Here is a 23,405-nt window from a genome sequence, read left to right on the forward strand (position 1 = left end):
GTGGGTAGCTTTTCCCTTCTCCAGGGGATCTTCCCCACCCAGTGATCGAACTAATGTATCGTGCATTGCAGGCGGATTCTTTACCAGCTGAGCCACAGGGAACCCCAAGGAGACCCGTACTGGAGCTGCAATCCAGCTGTGCTGTGACCAGAAAGCATCACCAGAAGACCTGGTACAGAAAAACAAACAAACAAACAAACAAAAAAATGGTAAAATATGTCATTCATAATGTTGTGCATTGCTTATATGCTGAAACGATAATATTGCCGATCGTTGTGTTAACAACAGTCTGTTACTGAAACCGATGTAACCTTCTACTTTGCTTTTTTTTTTTTTTCAAGTGGATGTTGGAAAATTTAAAAGTCCACAAGGGACTCGCACTCTGTTTCTATTGGGCAGTGCCGCTCTAGCAGGATGGAAATTAGAAGCTGCAAAGCTCTATGTGCCTCCACGTCTGTCTTCATTTCGGCATCGGGACTGATCCGACAGCCACCTTGAAGGGTCAGGGGTGGGGAAGCAAGGAAAGCTGAGACACGTGCCCAGGTGCCCAGTTCAGTTCAGTTCAGTCACTCAGTCATGTCCGACTCTTTGCGACCCCATGAGTCACAGATCGCCAGGCCTCCCTGTCCATCACCAACTCCCGGAGTTCAGTCAGACTACCGTCCATCGAGTCAGTGATGCCATCCAGCCGTCTCATCCTCTGTCGCCCCCTTCTCCTCCTGCCCCAAATCCCTCCCAGCATCAGAGTCTTTTCCAATCAGTCAACTCTTCGCATGAGGTGGCCAAAGTACTGGAGTTTCAGTTTTAGCATCATTCCTTCCAAAGAACACCCAGGGCTGATCTCCTTTAGAATGAACTGGTGGGCCCAAGTTTCACGTAAAAAAAAAACCGGTGAGAAAGACTAGACATTCGCCCGGCCACGCCCACAGCTAAGCCCCGCCCAGGTGGGCTGCGCTGGCGTTCCCCGGCCGGCCCGCTGAAGGCGGGGCGAAGCCCAAGGCGCCCGCGCGGCGATGCGAGCGCGGGATGCCGCGGCCGCCAATGAGATGGTGCGGCAGGCCGGCGCGCGCCGGGGACTCCGCGCCGCCTCGCCCCGCCCCTCTGCACGACACGCACGGGGCGGCGCACAGGTGGGCGGGGCCTAGCGGCGCAGCCTGACGGCGGCGGGAGCCTGCAGGCGCTTCTTGGCGGCGGTGGCCCACGCGGCTCGCGAGCTCAGCGGGGCAACATGGCGGACGCGGAAGGTGAGGGCGGTTCTCCGGTGGCTAGCAGGCCGGGCCCGGGTCGCGACCTCCGACGGGGGGAGCCGGGGGTGGGGGGTGGCAGACATCGAGGCTAGAACTGTCCGCTGGCTCCAGCCGCCGCGCCTCCTGCCGACCTTGTCGCTTGGCCTTGGCTCCACGGGGTGAGGGCGAGAGATTGAGAGGCCCCCGCGGTGACGTGACGCCATGAGGCCCAGGCCTCCCGCCGACAGGGCCTGGGTCGCGCTCCCCCGTTCTGCCGCCGTGGTCAGCGCCGCGCAAGGAAGGGAAGAGAAGGGGCCAAGGGGCTCGGGCGGGCGCGGAGCTCCCAGGCGAAAAAGAAGTTCTAGGGGCCCCAAGCCCTTGAGGACCGTCGGACGGTCCCTGACGGAACTTGCGGGCTGAGGGCCTTTCAGCCCCGCGCGGCCACGTGGTGAACCGGGCTGTAGGGGGACACGTGCGGCTGCTGTCGCGAGCCCGCCCGGCCGCTCCGGGCACTGGCCTGACCCCCCTCGCTTTCCCTACGAGCCTATACCAGACGGCCGTTTTTCAGCTGCCCTGATGCGTCCTCTATTTTCAACTCGATCGCCTTGATTTTCGGGGAAAACTCCCAATTCTTGTGTGTGTTTTTTAAGTCCTTATTTTGCCGAAGAAACACAAGAAGAAAAAGGAGCGAAAATCATTACCAGAGGAGGCTGTGGCGGTGAGTAGGAATATTTTTACTCTGCTCCGACTCAAAAGAAAGGTTTCTTAGAGGCCAGATTGCAGAAAAGAAGTGTTTCTAAAGATTTTGAAGGAACGGGGTGTCATCGTGAGATAGAAACTACAAAGCTCCATCCAGCCTAGGTCTCTGCTGTCAGGCACACTTTGCTAAATGGTGTTGCCCACAGTGACTGCTTTCCCTGAAATTGTCTTTCTTATCAGACCCACTATCCCTCTTTTCTCTTAAATTGGCTATTCCCGTCTTGATGCCGCTTCACTTATTTTTCTCAATTCTTCATTCATTTCTTCTCTTTCCTATGGAGATCTCAGTGAACAGGCATAGACACCTTGTTTTTTATTGCACAGGCATAGACTTTGGTGGTTGTAATGGAAGGGTTCAGATTCAAGTGGGGAGTCTTAACAAGTTGTGTTTCTGTCCTCTGGAAGGAAATACAACATGCTGAAGAATTTCTCATCAAACCTGAATCCAAAGTGGCTCAGTTGGACACATCTCAGTGGCCCCTGTTGCTAAAGGTATGTGTTTTGCATCAGCTCAATGTCTGGCTTTTATACTGTTTCTGAGTATTAAACAGTTGATTAAGAATGGATCCTGGACTTAGGCAAGGCTAGATGAGGCTGCCTAAATCAGTGTTCCTCAGGGTAGTTGAGATGAAGACCCGAGGTTTTTTGTTTTTTGTGTTTTTTAAAAATTTCCAGTGTACCCAACACTTGTGGAATACAGGTAAATTTTGCAACAATGTGAGACTGCTATCAAATTTTATAAACAATTCTCAATTTCTCTACTTCAGTTCAGTCGCTTAATGGTGTCCGACTCTGTGACCCCATGAATCGCAGCACGCCAGGCATCCCTGTCCATCACCAACTCCCGGAATTCACTCAAACTCACATCCATCGAGTCAGTGATGCCATCCAACCATCTCATCCTCTGTCATCCCTTTCTCCTCCTGCCCCCAATCCCTCCTAGCATCAGTCTTTTCCAGTGAGTCAACTCTTCGCATCAGGTGGCCAAAGTACTGGAGTTTCAGCTTTAGCATAATTCTTCCAAAGAAATCCCAGGGCTGATCTCCTTCAGAATGGACTGGTTGGTTCTCCTTGCAGTCCAAGGGACTCTCAGGAGTCTTCTCCAACACCACAGTTCAAAAGCATCAATTCTTCGGTGCTCAGCTTTCTTCACAGTCCAACTGTCACATCCATACATGACTACTTAAAAAACCATAGCCTTGACTAGACAGACCTATGTTGGCAAAGTAATGTCTCTGCTTTTGAATATGCTATCTAGGTTGGTCATAACTTTTCTTCCAAGGAGTAAGCGTCTTTTAATTTCATGGCTGCAGTCACCATCTGCAGTGATTTTGGAACCCAGAAAAAATAAAGTCTGACACTGTTTCCACTGTTTCCCCATCTATATCCCATGAAGTGATGGGACCGGATGCCATGATCTTCATTTTCTGAATGTTGAGCTTTAAACTACCATTTCACTCTCCTCTTTCACTTTCATCAAGAGGCTTTTTAGTTCCTCCTCACTTTCTGCCATAAGGGTGGTGTCATCTGCATATCTGAGGTTATTGATATTTCTCCCGGCAGTCTTGATTCCAGCTTGTGTTTCTTCCAGTCCAGCGTTTCTCATGATGTACCCTGCATATAAGTTAAATAAGCAGGGTGACAATATACAGCCCTGACGTACTCCTTTTCCTATTTGGAACCAGTCTGTTGGTCCATGTCCAGTTCTAACGGTTGCTTCCTGACCTGCATATAGGTTTCTCAAGAGGCAGGTCGGGTGGTCTGGTATTCCCATCTCTTTCAGAATTTTCCACAGTTTATTGTGATCCACACAGTCAAAGGCTTTGGCATAGTCAATAAAGCAGAAATAGATGTTTTTCTGGAACTCTCTTGCGTTTTCCATGATCCATCAAATGTTGGCAGCTTGATCTCTGGTTCCTCTGCCTTTTCTAAAACCAGCTTGAACATCAGGAAGTTCACGGTTCACGTATTGCTGAAGCCTGGCTTAGAGAATTTTGAGTATTACTTTACTAGCATGTGAGATAAGTGCAATTTTGCAGTAGTTTAAGCATTCTTTAGCATTGCCTTTCTTTGGGCTTGGAGTGAAAACTGACCTTTTCCAGTCCTGTGGCCACTGCTGAGTTTTCCAAATTTGCTGGCATATTGAGTGCAGCACTTTCACAGCATCATCTTTCAGGATTTGAAATAGCTCATCTGGAATTCCATCACCTCCACTAGCTTTGTTCATAGTGATGCTTTCTAAGGCCAACTTGACTTCATATTCCAGGATGTCTGGCTTTAGATGAGTGATCACACCATCATGATTATCTTGATCGTGAAGATCTTTTTTGTACTTCTTCTGTGTATTCTTGCTACCTTTTCTTAATATCTTCTGCTTCTGTTAGGTCCATACCATTTCTTTCCTTTATTGAGCCCATCTTTGCATGAAATGTTCCCTTGGTATCTCTAATTTTCTTGAAGAGATCTCTAGTCTTTCCCATTCTGTTGTTTTCCTCTATCTCTTTGCATTGATCGCTGAAGAAGGCTTTCTTATCTCTCCTTGCTATTCTTTGGAACTCTGCATTCAGATGCTTATATCTTTCCTTTTCTCCTTTGCTTTTCACCTTTCTTTTCACAGCTATTTGTAAGGCCTCCCCAGACAGCCATTTTGCTTTTTTGCATTTCTTTTCCATGTGGATGGTCTTGATCCCTGTCTCCTGTACAATGTCACGAATCTCATTCCATAGTTCATCAGGCATTCTGTCTATCAGATCTAGTCCCTTAAATCTATTTCTCACTTCCGCTGTATAATCATAAGGGATCTGATTTAGGTCATACCTGAATGGTCTAGTGGTTTTCCCTACTTTCTTCAATTTAAGTCTGCATTTGGTAATAAGGAGCTCATGAACTGAGCCACAGGCAGCTCCCAGTCTAGTTTTTGTTGACTGTATAGAGCTTCTTTATCTTTGGCTGCAAAGAATATAATCAATCTGATTTCGGTGTTGACCATCTGGTGATGTCCATGTGTAGAGTCTTCTTTTGTGTTGTTGGAAGAGGGTGTTTGCCATGACCAGTGCATTTTCTTGGCAAAACTCTATTGCCCTGCTTCATTCCGCATTCCAAGGCCAAATTTGCCTGTTACTCCAGGTGTTCCTTGACTTCCTACTTTTGCATTCCAGTCCCCTATAATGAAAAGGACATCTTTTTTGGGTGTTAGTTCTAAGAGGTCTTGTAGGTCTTCATAGAACCGTTCACCTTCAGCTTCTTCAGGGTTACTGGTTGGGGCATAGGCTTGGATTACCATGTTATTGAATGGTTTGCCTTGGAGACGAACAGAGATCATTCTGTCTTTTTTGAGATTGCATCCAAGTACTGCATTTCGGACTCTTTTGTTGACCGTGATGGCTACTCCGTTTCTGCTGAGGGATTCCTGCCCGCAGTAGTAGATATAATGGTCATCTGAGTTAAATTCACCCATTCCAGTCCATTTTAGTTCGCTGGTTCCTAGAATGTCGATGTTCACTCTTGCCATTTCTTGTTTGACCACTTCCAATTTGCCTTGATTCATGGACCTGACATTCCAGGTTCCTGTGCAATATTGCTCTTTACAGCATTGGACCTTGCTTCTATCACCAGTCACATCCACAGCTGGGTATTTTTTTTTGCTTTGGCTCTATCCCTTCATTCTTTCTTCAGTTATTTCTCCACTGATCTCCAGTAGCATATTGGGCACCTACTGACCTGGGGAGTTCCTCTTTCAGTATCCTGTCATTTTGCCTTTTCATTCTGTTCATGGGGTTCTCAAGGCAAGAATACTGAAGCTTCGCTTTACAGACATTTACTGGTTTGTGGAGTAGTACATGCTTTACAGCATAGATTTTGATGCTAGACCCCTTTGGGTCAGGTACTGTGTGACCTTAGGCTAATCTTGACCTCTCTGAGGCTATTGGCAAATAATACCTCCTCTTTCAGAAGGCCTATTGAGGGTTGCAGGAGGTGATCGATGAAATGTGCCTAAGTGCCCAGCATGTATCACATACTCTAGAAGTTATTGACTATTTTGTTGGGTTTTTCATAAAGTAGTTCAGTAATGAATAGAGTTAAAATTTCGTTATTGACATAATGGGTGCCAGCTATGAGATTAGGAGGCAAGTTTACTGAAAGACAGGATTCCCTGGTGGCATAGATGGTAAAGTGTCTGCCCACTATGTGGGAGACCCGGGTTTGATCCCGGTGTCGAGAAGATCCCCTGAAGAAGGAAATGGCCACGCTCCAGTATTCTTGCCTAGAAAATTTGAATCAACCACTAAATAAGAGGTTAAATATGAGATTTGTTTATATAATTCAATGCAGTTGAATTTCTGCTTGGCCAGATGTGTCTGCTATTTAGATAGCATCTGGTTCTCTTATTTTTACATGTTGGCAATAGTCCTACCATCATGCAATGTTCATCCTCCAGCTGGCTACCTTTGGTGCCTGAGAAAATAAAAGCTAGTCCATATTTTACGCATAAGCCTGTGCAGTGAAGCCACATTTGTTTGTAGGACCCCAGGAGGTCTTTCTGGAGGAGGGAGAAAATTTGTCTTCTTCATACTTGGGTAATTTCTCCAGCATGTGGTGGAGCTTAGCAGTCTGCCACAGCAGATAATGGAAATACAGGAGCAAGATCCAAAACAGGAACCCAAAGGGTCGCCTTATCATGGTTCGTAGTGGTCCTGACTTAATTTTCCACATGTTAATGATTTATTGCTTATTTTGTGTTGTATCGTTGCTTTCTAGAATTTTGATAAGCTAAATGTAAGGACAACACATTACACACCTCTTCCTTGTGGTTCAAATCCTCTGAAGAGGGAGATTGGGGACTACATCAGGTAAGCGTGTTGGGAGCAAGCACACACTTCTTTGCACAATGACCCTTTCACGTCAGTTATTCAAGGAGGTGGTGACATGCCCTCAACATATATGATAACCTGTGCCCATGGTCAACACTTGGTTTTTACTCTGCAAATTTAGTTTTCATCCGAGGCCCAGAGTTGATGACACAGTAATTTCTTTCCCAATCTAGGACAGGTTTCATTAACCTTGATAAGCCCTCCAACCCCTCTTCCCATGAGGTGGTAGCCTGGATCCGGCGAATACTTCGGGTCGAGAAGACGGGTCACAGTGGAACCCTGGATCCCAAGGTGACTGGTTGTTTAATAGTGTGCATCGAACGAGCCACTCGCTTGGTGAAATCACAGCAGAGCGCAGGTAAATCAGAGTGGGAGAAAGGACGGGGCAGCTTGAAGATGGGAAGTCTTTCTGTGTTTCCTTGCCCTTCTGCATGTGGCTTTCAGAAGTGATTTCTTACATTGGTAAAATCTTACAAACCCAATTTAAAAAAAAAAAAAACAGAAGCAAGGGATACTCTGGCTTGGTATGTGCCTTCTGTTTTCTGCCAGATCCTGATGAGGCTGCCTTGTTGGGAGTTCTGGGTGCTTTTGACAAACATGTGGAGCCAAGTGGATCTGCTTCTAGCCCTGAGGCAGAGCTGAGTCCAAGTCTGGCTGCAGGCCTGTCACTTCAGGCTCCTTGAAATACCCTGCAGCTTCTGCCTAAAATAATGCTTCCTCGTTGTCATCAGGGAAAATTCTTCTTGGCCTTGCAAGGTGCCCTCCAGACAGGCTGTCAACAGGTGTTCTTGTCCTTCTCAGCATGTTGAGAGTTGAACCTACGACATTAGGGTCTTCGTTCCTTTCCTACATCTACACCCTGAAATCTGTCTTCCTGCAAATTTGATAGAAATTTTCCTGCTTTCCGTGGCTGCGCAAGATTATGAGTGATACAAGCATATAGGAAATAACAGCAAACTCAGTGGCCACACCTGACTACTCTTGTCATTTTACAGGCAAAGAGTATGTGGGGATTGTCCGGCTGCACAATGCTATCGAAGGGGGGACTCAGCTTTCCAGGGTAAGTCTGTCATTGAAGGGAAGCCACCTGAGCCACTGGGCCAACCTGGGCAGGTGACTGCAGACGGCAGAGACACTTCTGCTCATGTGCCTTCTGAGGAGAGGCTTCTGATCAGTCCTGAGCCACCCATGTGGAGTTGCAGAAGGAATCAGAAATTGAAAGGCCCTTTTTAGTGATTGCAAGAGAACTTCTGTGTGTCACTTGTGCCCTTAAACTCTTCATATCTGCCCTTTGATCATCTTTGAGAGTCCATGCAGTAAGAGCAGTTTCGTTTGTGTTTCTTGCCAGGCCCTAGAAACCCTGACAGGTGCCTTATTCCAGCGACCCCCACTCATTGCTGCAGTAAAAAGGCAACTCCGAGTCAGAACCATCTACGAGAGCAAAATGATTGAGTATGACCCTGAAAGACGATTAGGTGGGTCCTCAGGCCTGTGGGGCACTGAGCTGACACAGAGCACTCTGGTGTTGAATGAATTTTCCAGAATCAGAATCTGGTAAAAGTAGCTGCCTTGAGCGTATGGGGTAGTTGTGGCTTGTGTCATCTCCAGTTTCACTGCTGCAGGTAGAGAATAACTGAGTTTCTCACCTGGTCATGTGTTTACTTAAAGAAAGTGAAGTCACTCAGTTGTGTGTGACTCTTTGCAACCCCATGGACTGTAGCCCACCAGGCTCCTCCATCCATGGAATTTTCTAGGCAAGAATACTGGAGTGGGTGGCCATTGCCTACTCCAGGGGATCTTGCTGAGCCAGGGATCAAATCCAGGTCTCTCCCACATTGCAGGCAGACACTTTACCGTCTGAGCCCCCAGGGAAGCCCATGCTTTTATAATAAAAACTATTCAGTGAGTTAAGCATAGAAGAATAATTCCTCAACCTGATACGGGTATCCATAAAGAAAGACTTAAGTAAACATCATACTCAATACCTTTCTCCCTAAGGGATTCCCTGGTGGCTCAGACGGTAAAGTGTTCTGCCTGCATCACGGGAGACCCAGGTTCAATCCCTGGGTTGGGAAGATCCTCTGGAGAAGGAAATGGCAACCCACTCCAATACTCTTGCCTAGAAAATTCTATGGATGGAGGAGCCTGGTGGGCTACAGTCCATGGGGTTGCAAAGAGTCGGACACAACTGAGTGACTTCACTTTCTTTCTTTCATGTGTTTACTTAGGAAAATATGTTCTACTTTTGTGTGTGCGTGTGTTTAGGAATCTTCTGGGTGAGTTGTGAGGCTGGCACTTATATTCGGACGCTGTGTGTTCACCTTGGTTTGTTGTTGGGAGTTGGTGGTCAGATGCAGGAACTCCGGAGGGTTCGTTCTGGAGTCATGAGTGAAAAGGTATGTCATTGGTGGGAGTTGTTTTTTTTTATTCTTAAGGAGTTGTATTTTTTTTTTTTCTTAAAGCTGGCTGATACTTAGATCTTCCAGCCCTTGATAGAACTCTACCTACTTTCCATCCCAGAAAAGGCAGTTTCCAAAGTGTTGAGTTCAGTGCGGGGCAGCTTCCCTGTTCTGTTAATTAAACTTTGGGACATTAAAGCACAGGCTGGGGTGTGTGTGGATGGAGACTGTTACTCTCTATTCGTTTACTCCCTAGCCTACAGATATGCCTGCTTAGGTTTACTAGACCACCAGTTACAGAGGTGACTGAAAACAGACCAAAGACTAATGAGCTTGGACTAGCAGGCGAGACAAAACTGATTCAGTGTCTGGAAGTGTGAGGTCCATTTGCCTATTGGGGGTACAATGGCACTTGATTAATTTTCATGCACGGCTACTTCCCAGGACCACATGGTGACGATGCATGACGTGCTTGATGCCCAATGGCTGTATGACAACCATAAGGATGAGAGTTACCTGCGGCGAGTCGTTTACCCTTTGGAAAAGCTGTTGACGTCTCATAAACGGCTAGTCATGAAAGATAGTGCAGTAAGTTCTGTTTGTACAAAATGGGAGCTCAGGAGAGGAGATGTGGTCCGTGGCCTGAAAATTTCATTCTATTTAAAGAGATAAAATAGGATTTTGTGATCTTACAACCACTATTTTTCTTGGGGTTTCTTTTCTTTTTTTCTGATTTTGTATATGGGGCACTGGATTAATTTATTTTTGTTAATGGAAGTATTTATGATTAACTTTATTAAGTGAAAACCAAATATAAAGTAAATTTTAATATTGGGCCTGATTCCATGAAACATTTAGAGTAAGTAACTTGGTTCAAGAAATAGACTATTAGTGGTACATAAAATTTGCTCTTCCATAAGCTGGTAGTTTTGCATGTGCCTAAGACACCTTGGTTTTTTTTTTAACTATTGCTAGAAAAAGTTGTTTTGATGGGGATAAAAGATTGAGATTAGAGAGTTGGCTAGTTCTCCTTTCGGAATCTCCTTTAAAAGCTTTGTTGAAATAAATCCCAATTTGAGGCCATAAAACCTAAACATCATGGAGATTATCAAGCCTTTTTTCTTAGTATGCATACTAAATAATCTCATAGAAAGAAATCGTTTATATATTTAATAATTTGCGCTTGTTCATTCATACTCAGATCTTAAACTGTATACGTTTGACTGTATAGATGTTAGAGTTTATAATAAAAGACAAAAAACTGAAGATGCATACCACAGTTGCCCCTATAATGATAGAGAAAACAATACACAAGACAAACAATGTGAATGCGATTCCCTTTTGCTATGGTCAAATTAGTGGCTTCTGGGGGAATTTCAAGGGAGGGGAGAAATATGGCGAGTGAAGACAAGACCCTCAGGTGGATTGGACACCTCGAGTGTGGGCAGACTCAGGAAGAGTTGGCCTTGATATGTATCTCTGGGTCCGTAAAGGACATGTCAAAACGTGTAGGATTGGTTCAGCAGGCCTTGGCAGTGTTGCTTGTTCATTCCTTTGGGGATGTAATTATTACCTAGGATTATGACCTGGGAAGGCAGTTATAACCTAGCTCTGTTAGGGTGTTTTCTCTTCATGCTGAGAAATAGAGAATAGGTAAACTGAACAGGAGTAGCGAGTTCCAGCCCTGGTTACATTTCTGAATCAACCTGTGGTGGGTGGCGGCTGTGATCCAAGCTGCATGGCAGCCTGTGGATGCCGTCGTGCCTCTGGCATGGGTAGGGGGTGCTGCTCTGGCCCAGTGCGGGGTGGGGTGGAGGGCAGGGGCCACCCTGTGATGGGGGCACTCATGGGGCCATCATCCCGCCAGGTGAACGCCATCTGCTACGGGGCAAAGATCATGCTCCCAGGTGTCCTGCGCTACGAGGATGGCATTGAGGTCAATCAAGAGATCGTGGTCATCACCACCAAAGGGGAGGCCATCTGCATGGGTAAGAGGCAAGCGGCCCTTGTCCGCTCTGCACCATCACAGCCAGGCTCCCTTGGAGGGCATGCCCGAGGAGTGGCCTCGTGGGGTGACCGAATGAATCCCTGTGTTCCTTGGGGTCTGTGGGGTGGTCACAGCCCAAAGGTCCAGTTCAGACAGGCATGTGTGAGAAGGGGTCAGCGGGGTTTCCTCTTGTCTCGCCAGCTGCTGTTAGGAGCCTTGTCTCAGTGGTTTAGCTCTCCAGTAAGAGAAGAAATCATCAACAGGTGGGGAATAAAGGTGGTAACTGCGGAACCTTCAGTCCAGTCCCTCTCTGTGCAGTGCTAACTTGCGCAACTTTAGCTACTGCTGGATTATTCCCGTCTGAGCTCCAAGCATGACATGTATGTCTTTGGGGTTCGTTATCGAGGTGGCCCTTCCCCTCTGGCTGCTGGCTACTCTGTGGCCACCTTGATTGTGCATAGCTGGAAAGGGATCCTGATGACACACTTTATTCCTGGTGTAAATAATGCACATTAAAGAGCTGTGGATGTATCGGCCTGACCAAAAAATGGATTTGGATTTTTCTGAGACGTGTAACTGAAAAACGCAAACGTTTTGGCCAGTTGAATATCTCTTAAGAAGTCTCCTCTGAGGATGTCCAATGCATAGGTTTTGATGAGTGTGATTAGTATTAGTATTTTTTTGCACTTGATAAGTGGAACATGATTTCACAGGCTGTCTTCCCCTGATGGTGGATTTTCTCCATTTGCAACTCTCCGCAATGGAAACCTCAAGGCAGTAGAGCTTAAGAGTTTTATTTCAACAATGAGATTATTTTCTAAAAAATCATCTATCTGTTTGGCTGCGTTGGGTGTTAGTGGCGGCACACAGGATCTTTCGTTGGGCTATGTGGGCTTCTCTCTGGTTGTGCGTGGTCTCACTGCTTGTGGCACCCTGGCGTAGGTGCCCTGTGGCATGTGGGATCTGAGTTCCCCAACTTGAAATTGAACCCGTGTCCCGTGTATTGGAAGGTGAATTCTTCACCACTGGACCACCAGGAAAGTCCAAGCTTACAAGTTTTCATGAAGTTTGTAAAACTTGTATAAAATGGCAGCATTTGGCCTCATTGGTTATCAAGTCTTTCCTTTTATCTCTTTCCAACGCCTGCAGCAATTGCATTGATGACCACAGCGGTGATCTCCACCTGCGACCACGGCATTGTAGCCAAGATCAAGAGAGTTATCATGGAGAGAGACACTTATCCTCGGAAGTGGGGTTTAGGGCCAAAAGTAAGTAAGTGGGACTGGGCCTGTGCCCTGCACAGCATTGTATTTTGCTTTGTTGAATACTTGAGCAGCTCTTGGTGTGTCTCCACTGCCATGTCCTGGCATCGTGCCAGGCTCTGGGAAGTTGGTGCTGGTTAGAAATGTGCCTCACTTGGACCTGAGGATCTTTAGGCTAAGGGGATCGTAAATGGACCTCAGTCTACTTGCACCACAGGGTGGTGACTTTCGGCATAGTTGAGGGCCCTGTGAAGGGGTGTGGCAAGGTCCCTGGCACCTTGAGTCCACCATGAGGGCTTTGGCCTGGTCAGGGAATCGGGGCAAGGGATCTCTGCTAGAGCCACTCCAGTAGAAATACACGATGTGAGATATTGAGGTGAAGCGGGGAGGGAAGCATCTGGGGCCGCTGGAATGGCAGGTGGTACAAATGAGACCACAGAGGCTCCCAGGAATACAGCAAGCCCTTTGAAAGTCCCATGTCTGCACCCGTGGAAGAGAAGGTGAATTCTGAGTGCTCTGCTATGTGTGTATGTGGTTATGAAACCTGCTTTGCGTCAACACTATTGTAACCTGGACACCCTGCCGGTCCTCCAGGCAAGTCAGAAGAAGCTGATGATCAAGCAGGGCCTTCTGGACAAGCACGGCAAGCCCACCGACAGCACACCTACCACCTGGACGCAAGAGTACGTCGACTACAGGTGAGGGTGGCTGTTGGCCAGCCCCGCAGTGGACAGGGGACCTGCCTGGATGCCAGGGTCCCTTGATGGCAGGGGAGGAGGGAAGGGCGTGGAGCTCCGAGTGCTGGGTGCCGCCTCCCGGCCACTCTGGTGAAGACCTCAACTTAATTCAGTTCAGTTGCTCAGTTGTGTCTGACTCTTTGCAGCCCCATGGACTGCAGCACGCCAGGCCTCCCTGTCCATCACAACTCCCGGAGCTTGCTGAAACTCATGTCCATTGAGTCAGTGATGCCATCCAACCATCTCATCCTCTGTTGTCCCCTTCTCCTCCCGCCTTTAATCTTTCCCAGCATCAGGGTCTTTTCAAATGAGTCAGCTCTTCACATCAGGTGGCCAGAGTGTTGGGAGTTTCAGCTTCAACATCAGTTCTTCCAATGAGTACGGAACCAGATATGGAGGAAATGTGCTCAGGGAAGGGCTGTTGGGACTCGCCTTGGGGGCTGGTGCTGAACCCCAGCTGCCCTGGGCAGGTCAGGGCATTGGACCCCGCGCAGCCAATGGTTATCCCTTGCCAGCCTGGCTTGTGGGACTCTAGATGGAGTCAGGCTGCGAGTGGCAGTGGTGAGCTCTTCTGTCCAGCGTCAGTATGCTGATGGTGGCTTTCGACTGGCCGGATATGCCTTTGTGCAGCCGGGCCTCTGAGGACAGCAGGTCTGCGACACTTACCTTTGTTTCTGCTCCTCTCGTAGCAATTCTGCCAAGAAAGACGTGCCACCCAAAGCAGTCAAAGCCACGCCAGTAGTTGCTGAGGTGGTGAAAACCCCAAAGGTGAGTGGTGTGCCGTGCTGGTTTTCGAGCACTCCACCCAGCCCCACCAGCTGCTGGTCTGTTGTGTCTGTTGGGGGGTTCTGTTAGCCTGGGGGTTAGACCGGCCTGGGCTGCTGGCTGAGCTCAGGCCACAGCTGTGGAACAGAGTGGGGTTGACAGGTGGCAGGAGCATGTTGGAATCGAGATGGGGACACTCGGGGCCAGGCGGAACTTGGCAGAAGGCCAGTGAACACCTGTGCACGTGGTGGCTTCAGGGCTGGGGGCCACTGGCATCAGATGGCACGGTGGCTTGTCTGTTACTGCGGGTGGCACCGAATGTCCTGGAAAGGGCTTGCCGTGGAACCTGGCAGGTGGGGTTCCTAACCCACCTGCCCCCTCTGAGGGCTCCCGGGAGCACCCCAGGGAGGAGGCGGCCTTTCTGTGTTGCCCTGGCACTCCGGCTGTGCCCTCGGCTTCCTGGCCTTCAGGCATGACAGTCTCTGAATGCCTGTTAAACCAGGCCCCTTAAGGGGTTTTTGCAAACTTCCTGTTGGATCCCATCAGGATCCTCTTGGACTGGCTCCCCACCTTTTGTGACTCACTGAAAACGTTCTCGTCCACATTGGTCTTGGATCTAATGTGCATCCGTGGTCTCTACCTTAGCGGAAGCGAGAGAGCGAGAGTGAGGACGCGTCCCCGGCGGCTCCGCAGGCAGTCAAGAAGGAAAAGAAGAAGAAAAAGAAGGAGAAGGCCAAAGCTGCTGTGGAGAAGCCAGGAGCTGGGGTGTGTGCAGGCAGGCCCAGGACCCAGGCGCCCCTGGGTCCCTGAGAGGGGAAGGCATTGCCCACTGCCCAGGAGGGAGGATGGGATGGGCCCAGCTTTCCTAGCATCAGCTCAATTAGGATTCTGTGTGTGGTGGGTTGGGAGGCTGCAGAGCTGGGGAGTGTGAAGGTGAAGGCATCAGTGAAAAACTCAGGACAATGATCCGCAAGATTGATGTCACCCAGGACATCCAAGTCATGAGCATCACCTTCTGGTTACCCCAACGGGGTGGGACTGGGAAAGTGGCGGTGCTTATGAAATGCTTGCTTGCTTTTCCTCCTAGGACAGTGACAGCACCAAGAAGAAGAAGAAGAAGAAAATCAAAGTGGAAATGGTCTCTGAGTAGGGGCGGCCACGTGTGGCACAGCGTCCAGGTGGGAGGAGCCATCAAAGCCTTATTGTGAACCTGGAGCTCCATTGGTCCTCGAGGGAGGGGACCCGAGGTCCCCAGAAGGGTGGAGAGGCTGGCATGTGGGAGCAGCTCACAGAGCCCTTGCTGACGCCCCCTGGGATGGCCGCCCCATCTTGTCCTGTTGTAAGGACCCTGGTGAAGGGGGTGGACTGGGCGTCGTCTACTGCTCCGCCCAGGAGACTCACAGCACCTCCCCTGCAGACCCAGCGCTGCCCAGTGCCCACCCACGGCTGTTTCCCGGGGCTGGCTGACCATCCTGGGCCTCCCCCAGTTGGCTTCTCCACTTCCCTCGTCTAAAAAGTTTCTAAACAAAAAAAAGGCGGTTCCACAAAATGGTCTAGAGCAAGTGAAAAAAAAAAAAAAAAAAACAGAACTGAACCATGTTATTGAGGGGATAATCTTTTTTTTTTTGCCAGCGTGCTGAGGACAGCGGTCTCGTGTCAAGAGTTCCCTTGGTCACCTGGGTTTCCTTTCCAGGTAGAGGCCTGGCTGAGGGCTCTGGCACGCTTGTCTTGTACACTCTTTCCATGCCCTCCCCTGTGTACACTTCACAGCTTGTACATATACACACCACCTCAGGCGCCTGACTCCACCTGGCTAGTTATGTTTGTGAGCTCAGTCCCCCCCCCAAAAAAAAAACCATTCCTCTAGGCTTTGTTTTACTCCTCCGTTCCTTTCCCTGCTGGGAGAAGGTTGTAATTTTTACTGATTAAATTTCCTTCTGAAGTTTTTTAAGTATTCCTGTTGGATTTTTCTAATTGTTGATCTACAAGTTAGAACAACAACAACAAAAGACATGGCAATTAAAAATGTAGAGATCTTTATGTCCTAGTGTAAATGTGGTGCTTTTCCCTTTTTCTGTGTCTGGTAACATTTCCCTTAGGGCCTGGCGGCATCTTCAAGACAGGATAACCGCCAATTTGGTGATCTCCACAATCACAGAGAGGAGGAAGGTTCTCCGTGTCTGTGGCAGGCGGGAGGTGGGGGACAAGGGGTTGTTTAGGCACCTGCAGACACATCTGGGCTCAGACACCCACGCCAGGAGCCGCCAAAGCTTGTGCTGATGGCCAGGGAGGTGATTTGGAACCAAAAACAGTATGTGGAGTGGTGGGGAGGGGCATGCCAATGCAGCAAGGGTCAGGGCCACGTTCCCAGTGACGGTTTCTGGTGGCCTCCACTGCCCGGGACCCTTGAGAGCCACCTGGACACGCCAGCCCAAGGCTGGCTTTCCCCTGCTCTAGGCATGCCAGGACATAATGCCTCCAGGAAGCGCTCATGGTGGGTTTCCATCCAGGGTAAGACACTCTCAGGTTCCTGTACATGGACACCAGCCTCATGTAAGTCTTACGGGTACAGCTGCACCTGGGTTCCTGAGAGCCAATGGAGGAGTTTATTCTGGGGATGTTACCTTCACCCGGGCAGTTGGCCTGGGTGTCCAGAATGCAAGAGAAAGCTAAAAGGGAGTAGCTTTCAGGAGGAAAAACAACATCTGGTAGGTGTATCAAAATCAAGTCCAAAGCAAGTGGAAGCAAAGTAGTTCAGAGCACGCTCCCCCTGCCACCCCCCCTCCCCAGAGCAGAATGTAGAGTCAGTCCCTTTACACTTTGGCTCCCAGTGTGTCTTTCTACACCACACACGTGTTCATGTGCACGTAGACACCGCCACCTGTGCCCAGAAATCCAGTTGAGCCTGACCTCTAGGCTTAAGGTCGTCGCAAGCTTGAGAGAGACTTCAGAACACGGGATCAGCATCTCCACACCCCAGGGGCTTGGGGCACAGCTGGGAACCAGAAAGTTAAAAGGCACAAGCTCACTGGCATTTTAACACAGCAATACTTTTATTGCTTTTGAGGGTTTCCCTAGAGCAGACCCATCCTATTGCACAGCTGTTTGATTTGGCAGGGTAGAAAGTCACAGTGACAAATGCTGTCTTTAAAGACACATGAAATGCCTGGTGTGACCAAAGGTAAACGGGGTGCAGGCTTCAGGGGGCCAGGGGGTCCATTGCTTCTCTTCCCTGTGGGCACTAGCTGTGATCAGCAACTGCCTTGGCCGAGTGCTTCTGGCCCTTAGCGTGCAGGGATACTTTGAAAATCCTGCTCCGTCAGGAAATCAGCCCAGCCCTTCAGAAATGTGAAGAAGACAAGACACCCACCGGCCTCATGAGGAGGAGAGTTGTAGAGAGCTAGAAGCTGACACAAAGCTAGCGAGCCTGTGGTCTTAAAACAGCAAGGCGGGGTGGACTTCAAAGGCTGAACAGGGGCCCCCAGTCACTCCCCACTATGGTGCAAAGCTTAGTAAACCCAGGAGACAGGCACCCACTGTGGGGAACGGCACGCCTGGTCAAATGCTTCTTGCAATGTCTTCAGGGTTTCCTCAACGCTGTTATTGACCAGCGAGAGGTCAAAGTAGTGTGCATAATGGATGCGGATGGCCTCCGAGTCCTTCTGCAGCTGCTGCAGGGCGTCTGTCTGTGGAGGAGAGAAGGGAGAGGCCCATGGATGGAGCAGGCTGCGTGTGCCCTGCCTGGGAGGTTCAGGGCGGTTCAAGTGGAGGCCTTGATTGCTGTGCCCGCCACCCAACTTTGAATCACGTGCTGAAAAGCCTAAGGGCTTCCCTGGTGGCTTAGATGGTACAGAATCTGCCTGCAATGCAGGAGACCCTGGTTCAATCCTTGGATCAGGAAGATCCCCTGGAGAAGGAAATGACAACCCACTCCAGTATTCTTGCCTGGGAAATCCCATGGACGGAGGAGCCTGGTGAGCTACAGTCCACGGGATTGCAAAGAGCTGGACACGACTGAGTGACTTTCATTCACTGAAAAAAAAAAAAAAAACAACCTAAAACCCTGAAGCCCTTGCCTGAGAATGTTAATGGGCTGGGGTGTGCAGAAGTGCTCCCTGAAGACGTCTCAGTAGCAATAAACATGAAAGTGAAAGGCAAAGTGCGAGTCTCTCAGTCATGTCCGACTCTTGGCGACCCCATGGACTATACAGTCCATGGAATTCTCCAGGCCAGAATACTGGAGTGGGTAGCCTTTCCCTTCTCCAGGGGATCTTCCCAACCCAGGGATTGAACCCAGGTTTCCTGCATTGTGGGCAGATTCTTTCCCAGCTGAGCCACCAGGGAAGCCCAATAAACACTAAAAGGCCAAATTGAGGGGGGGGGTGCAACTGATACTATTAAGGGCTAATGACCCTCACACAGAGTTCCCAGAAATTAATAAGGCCAATGACTGAACAAAAATAAGCTCAGGAGCTGACCAGGTAGTTCAGAGAAAAACAGACAGACCTGGCCCTTGGGAGTCTAGACAAGATGCTTTACCACTTCCAGTCAAACACCCAAGTTCAATGAGATTCCACTTCCCCATTCAGCAGACTCCAAAGATGAAAGTGCAGGACATGCTCCTGAAACGGGGGCAACTCCCCCGCCACATCCAAAATTCCCAACACGACGCCACCTGCAATCTCCCACGGACAGATTTGTACATGGGAGGCACACGCACAGAATCATGGATTGTTATATTGATGCTATTAAAAGTTTTAAACCTAAACAGCCATCAAGAAGGCAGTGAGGGAACTACAGTGAAGTCACTCACTCGTATCCAACTCTTTGTGACCCCGTGGACTGTAGCCCACCAGGCTCCTCCATCCATGGAAGTTTCTAGGCAAGAGTACTGGAGTGGGTGGCCATTGCCTTCACCAGGGGATCTTCCTGACCCAGCAATCGAACCCGGGTCTCCCTCATTGTGGGCAGATGCTTTACCATCTGAACCGCTAGGGAATACCTAGGGAACTAAATAATTCAGCTAAATCCACATGATGGGAGACCACAGCTCCTGAGAAAGGCCCAGGAAGGTCTCCACAGATGCGTTCAGTGAAAAGCAAAGTGTCTGCAGCGAGGTTTGGAGCTCGTTGGCTCTAGGGACCCAGGAGGCTTCCCTACATGGTCCCCCCTCCCCACAGCACGACCCCTGTGGGCCTAGGGCCACATATGTCCAGGGTCCCTGTCCCCCACATTTGCCCCTCTTAAGCCCACCATCCATCTCTGTGCTTCTGGAACAACGGCCTGGCTAGTGGGTTAACAACTCCCCATTGAACAGAAACTCCAATACTTTGGCCACCTGATGAGAAGAGCTGACTCACTAGAAAAGACTCTGATGCTGGGAAAGACTGAAGGTGGGAGGAGAAGGGGACAACAGAGGATGAGATGGTTAGATGGCATCACCAACTCGATGGACAGGAGTTTGGGTAGACTCTGGGAGTTGGTGATGGACAGGGAGGCTTGGCGTGCTGTGGTCCATGGGGTCGCAAAGGGTCAGACACGACTGAGCAACTGAACTGAACAGACTGGACACATGTGCTCTGTCTTCTTGGCCTCAAGGGCAGGAAGACAACAGCAGCTAAGACGTTGAGCTCTGCCAGCACCCTGCCAACCATATGTCGGGTCTCCCGCCCCCCTGCACAGACCCTACATTCCCACCTGAATGCCTTGGTCAGTGGGTGCAATGAACACAATGAAAGGTGAAAGTTCTGCTGTCCGAACGATCTTCAGGGTCTGGGGAAAAAAAACGGAGTGGAGGGAGGGAGAAGAGAGAGGAAAAAGAGTCAGTGGTCACAGCAGACCCCTGGCAATCAGCATCTTAGGGCCTCGCCAAGGCCAGGACTGTCTCCGGCATGGCTGGTCCAGCTCTTCTTCCTGGTGACCCCAGTGACAGCTCGTGAAGCCGGGGTGCACATCCTGCAGGTCCCCCTGAGCTGTGCTCTTCAGCACCATGCTCTTATCTGCTCCGGCCTCCCCCACCGACCCACCTGAGGCTCGATGTCCAGGATGGCAACCTTGCCCTGCTTGTGAATCTGGTGCACGGTCTCGAACTTGGTGCCAAACATGTTGCCCTGGTAGCTGCCAAACTCCAAGAACTCATTGGCGGAGATGCTCCGCGTCATCTCCTCCGTGGAGATGAAGTGATATTCCTTGCCATCTTCTTCGCTCTTCCTGGCTGGCCGTGTCGTATCTGCACCCCGAGAACCCCGATCAATCCCTGAGCCACTCGGGGGCCCCCCTCCGTGGCTCCCGGGGGCACAGACCCTGGTGTCGCCACTGCCACCCCAGCTGCCTTTAGTGCAGGGGCTTCTGATTCAGGGAATCTTCTAAGGGCTTCCCTGGTGTCTCAGACGGTATAGCATCTGCCCACAAAATGGGAGACCTGGGTTTGATCCCTGGGTCTGGAAGATCCCCTGGAGAAGGCAAGGGCCACCCACTCCAGTACTCTTGCTTAGAAAATTCCATGGCTGGAGAAGCCGGGTGGGCTACAGTCCATGGGGGTCGCCAAGTCAGATATGACTGAGCGACTTCACTTTCTTATTAGGATCCTCAGGGCCTGACTCAAGAAAATGAAGTGGGCCAGGAACACGTTTAAATGCTCCAGAGTGAGCGCCCATCCTCCTGCAGTCATAAAGTTGCCTCTCTCTCCAATACCAACCCCAGGGACACAGAAGCTGGAAATCTTTGCAGAGCAGATCTGCAGAGACTTCACAGGCAGTCCAGTGGTTAAGACTCCACCCTCCAATGCAGGCTGGGGCACAAGCTTGAACCCTAGTCAGGGAACTAAGATCCCACGTTCCATGCAGTGTTGTGAAAAACTTTAAAAAATAAAACCGATCTGCAGGCTATATATAGTCTGGATTTCTGGGAAGCACACTGAAAGTCTCCCTTCTTTGACCCAACTTCTTCTTACTTTCACCCACTCTTGTGAACTCAGTTTGCATTTTAAGTTATTGAATGACCCTAAGTGCCACTATGTCCCTTATGCAGACCAACAGCATGACTACTTTGTTAGTTGCAGCAACTCTAGGGGCAAATTTGTACCTTTCCAAATGATCTTTTCTTTTGATCATCAAATGTTTGGGGGAAAAAATCACAAAGAAGGGACTTTCCTGGCCGTCTAGTGGTTAGGGCTCTATGTCTTTGCTGCCAAAGCATGGGTTCAGTCCCTGGCCAGGGAGATTGGGATATCCCCAGCTACGTGGCATGGCCAAGAAGGAAAAAAAAAAACACAAAATGACAGACCACTCTGGAACCATGGCCCTCAGGCCCCTGAGCTACTCACACGGGGCAGGGTATGCAAACTTGTCCGGGTTCTGGCTGAGCAGGGCACTCTTGATGTGGCTGCGGCCCACCCCGCTGGCTCCTGCATGGACAGAGACAGGCATGCAGATCAATGCTTCCATTTCTTTCCCCAGAGACAAAGACAGGGCTAGAAAGAGGACTAACACGTGGGTTTTCAACTCTCAGAGCCCACGATCAGTGACAGGTCAACGCAAAGTGCATGGGCTTCTGAAGGGCTGGGGTCAGGAGGATCAAGGGTTTCGGGGCCTGGTGTCCTGATGACAATTCGGAACACAGCTGTCGTTTGTATATAGGAGCTGGCTACCACAGGGCATTTTCGGTTTCTTTCTGAAGGCTATTTGCCTTCCTAGACTCCCCCCAAATGAATGGAACAGACTTTTCCTGCAAGTTTAAACAGATCCTCTAGCCAACTAACCTTTTCCTTCTAGAGACAGGGAGGACTTGCTCCACTTCAAAGAGCCCTGAATCCTTTTCTGGAGAATGCAAGCATAGGCCTAGAGCATCCCTACTGCTGGCCAGACAGATAAATCACCTAAAAGAATTAGTTGCTGAAAACTGTATCAGGTTTACCCTCTCTAGCAACATGAACCAAGGTGAGTCCTGGTAAGGACACAGCAAACTCTTAAATCTGCTCCATATGGAGGCCCAAGACACCCAACTTCTTGCTTCCTTTTCTTCCTCACTGTCCCCTACTTTTTTTGGAGGAAGAGAGTAGGGAGAAGGCATGGAGGCAGGTTACATGCTCCAGGCAGGGAGGCAATGGAGGTAGGGTACATCCTGCAGGCAGGGGAACACAAACAGAAATGTCGTGTCCAGTAGCAAAGCAACAAGAAGATACCAATGAGAACCAGGGTCTTCCTCTTGAACGCGGGCAGCCGAACCACTTCCTCGTAGGAAACAACATCCAACTGGTCAAAAACTAGGGACAAAGAAAAGCAAACCAAGGTCATCCCAGAGCTGGACAAACAGGGCAGACTGAGATCAGCGACAGGCTCGAACACTGGTGGGGACAACTGCAGGTGGGACTGACCCTTGATGGTGGGTGCCCCTCCTTGGGGTCTATGTCTTGGTTTTCCCAACCCCCTGCCACTGAAACTCAACACAGCTGTTGGTCAGTTCTTTGCACTCAGATTTTCTGTAAGCTTTTGGCCCCAGCTATCTGCCCTACCACCGTCATCTCCCCAGTACCGCCTGTGCTGGCCTTTGTCTCAGGGGACGTGAGTGTCATCCTGACTCTGATCCTGCTGCCTCCCATGTCACACAACTGCCCTCTGTGGCTCCATGGAGACTCCTGACTTGGTAGGTGCTTTCAGGTCCTGCGATTTGCTCCTGTATTTCTCGAACATGCTCCCCGCAGGAAGGAGGCATTTAACAGACAGTAGCTCAGTCATGGATGATTCTTCCTTTCTTATCTACAATCTGTTTGTGCCCACAGCAGGTAAAGAACACAGTCAGAGTTAGTTCAGGAAAACAGGCCGCTGTCTGAGGTGGCTCGAACCCTGCACTGGGTCATACTGATGTCGGCTGATGTATTGAGAAAGGTCTGGAAGGCGGTCAGGGTGGATCCCTAGGGGGAAAGTGTGATGAGCAGCCTTCCTCCCACATGCCCTGACTGTGTGGAGCCAGGCAGAGGGATGTGGTCATAGGAGACCAGGAGCAGCGGCGAGTCGGGGAGCGTACTTGCGCTGTGCTTCGCCAGGTACTTGTCTTTGTACTTCTTCTTTTTCCCAAAGGGGCTGCAGCTAGGGGCCTCACTTGGAGCAGAGTGGGCCCCACTCGCCACTCGCCTGGAGGGAAGATACAACAAAGGACATCGGTGGCTTCTTGGTGCAAAAGCCCTGGGTCACTTGCCTGTGCGGTCCCTCTACATGAAACCCCTAGAACCATCTGCCTCCGGCCCTTTCTCTCAAGGCATTATTTACAATAGCCAAGACGTGGAAACAACCTATATGTCCGCCAACAGATGAACGGATAAAGATGTAACATGCACATATGCACATGTGAGCATACACACACAGAGGAATATTACTCAGCCATTAATAAAAAGAATGAAAC

At 49.7% G+C, this 23,405-nt stretch overlaps 2 protein-coding genes across 3 annotated transcripts in view; one reads left to right on the forward strand and one right to left on the reverse strand.

The window, feature by feature from the left end:
- The first annotated feature begins 1,127 nt into the window (after positions 1-1,127).
- On the forward strand, positions 1,128-16,046 carry DKC1 (dyskerin pseudouridine synthase 1). 2 transcript variants are annotated; one of them, XM_018044622.1, is made up of 16 exons: positions 1,128-1,244; positions 1,877-1,944; positions 2,391-2,477; positions 6,744-6,835; positions 7,030-7,214; positions 7,852-7,916; positions 8,205-8,331; positions 9,122-9,252; positions 9,700-9,843; positions 11,123-11,243; positions 12,392-12,510; positions 13,099-13,202; positions 13,931-14,009; positions 14,652-14,771; positions 15,094-15,184; positions 15,639-16,046. In XM_018044622.1, exons 1-15 carry the CDS (start codon positions 1,229-1,231, stop codon positions 15,154-15,156), a joined length of 1,521 nt encoding a protein of 506 aa, XP_017900111.1. In that variant the 5' UTR covers positions 1,128-1,228; the 3' UTR covers positions 15,157-15,184; positions 15,639-16,046. The 2 variants fall into 2 exon arrangements, with proteins under 2 accessions (XP_017900111.1, XP_017900110.1); XM_018044621.1 differs by having other exon boundaries at positions 15,094-16,046.
- Positions 16,047-17,035: 989 nt separating this feature from the next.
- Positions 17,036-23,405, reverse strand: part of MPP1 (membrane palmitoylated protein 1) — a 32,376-nt gene continuing 26,006 nt past the window's right edge. The window contains exons 7-12 of the mRNA XM_018044623.1: positions 23,031-23,137; positions 22,189-22,269; positions 21,331-21,411; positions 20,033-20,235; positions 19,704-19,778; positions 17,036-17,692 (exon numbers count right to left, since the gene is read on the reverse strand). Coding sequence (XP_017900112.1) covers positions 17,516-17,692; positions 19,704-19,778; positions 20,033-20,235; positions 21,331-21,411; positions 22,189-22,269; positions 23,031-23,137 — 724 coding nt within the window. The 3' untranslated portion in view covers positions 17,036-17,515. The remainder of the gene's footprint in view (positions 17,693-19,703; positions 19,779-20,032; positions 20,236-21,330; positions 21,412-22,188; positions 22,270-23,030; positions 23,138-23,405) is intronic.

This window comes from Capra hircus, unplaced genomic scaffold (assembly GCF_001704415.2).
Source record: "Capra hircus breed San Clemente unplaced genomic scaffold, ASM170441v1, whole genome shotgun sequence".
Taxonomy (NCBI): Eukaryota; Metazoa; Chordata; class Mammalia; order Artiodactyla; family Bovidae; genus Capra; species Capra hircus.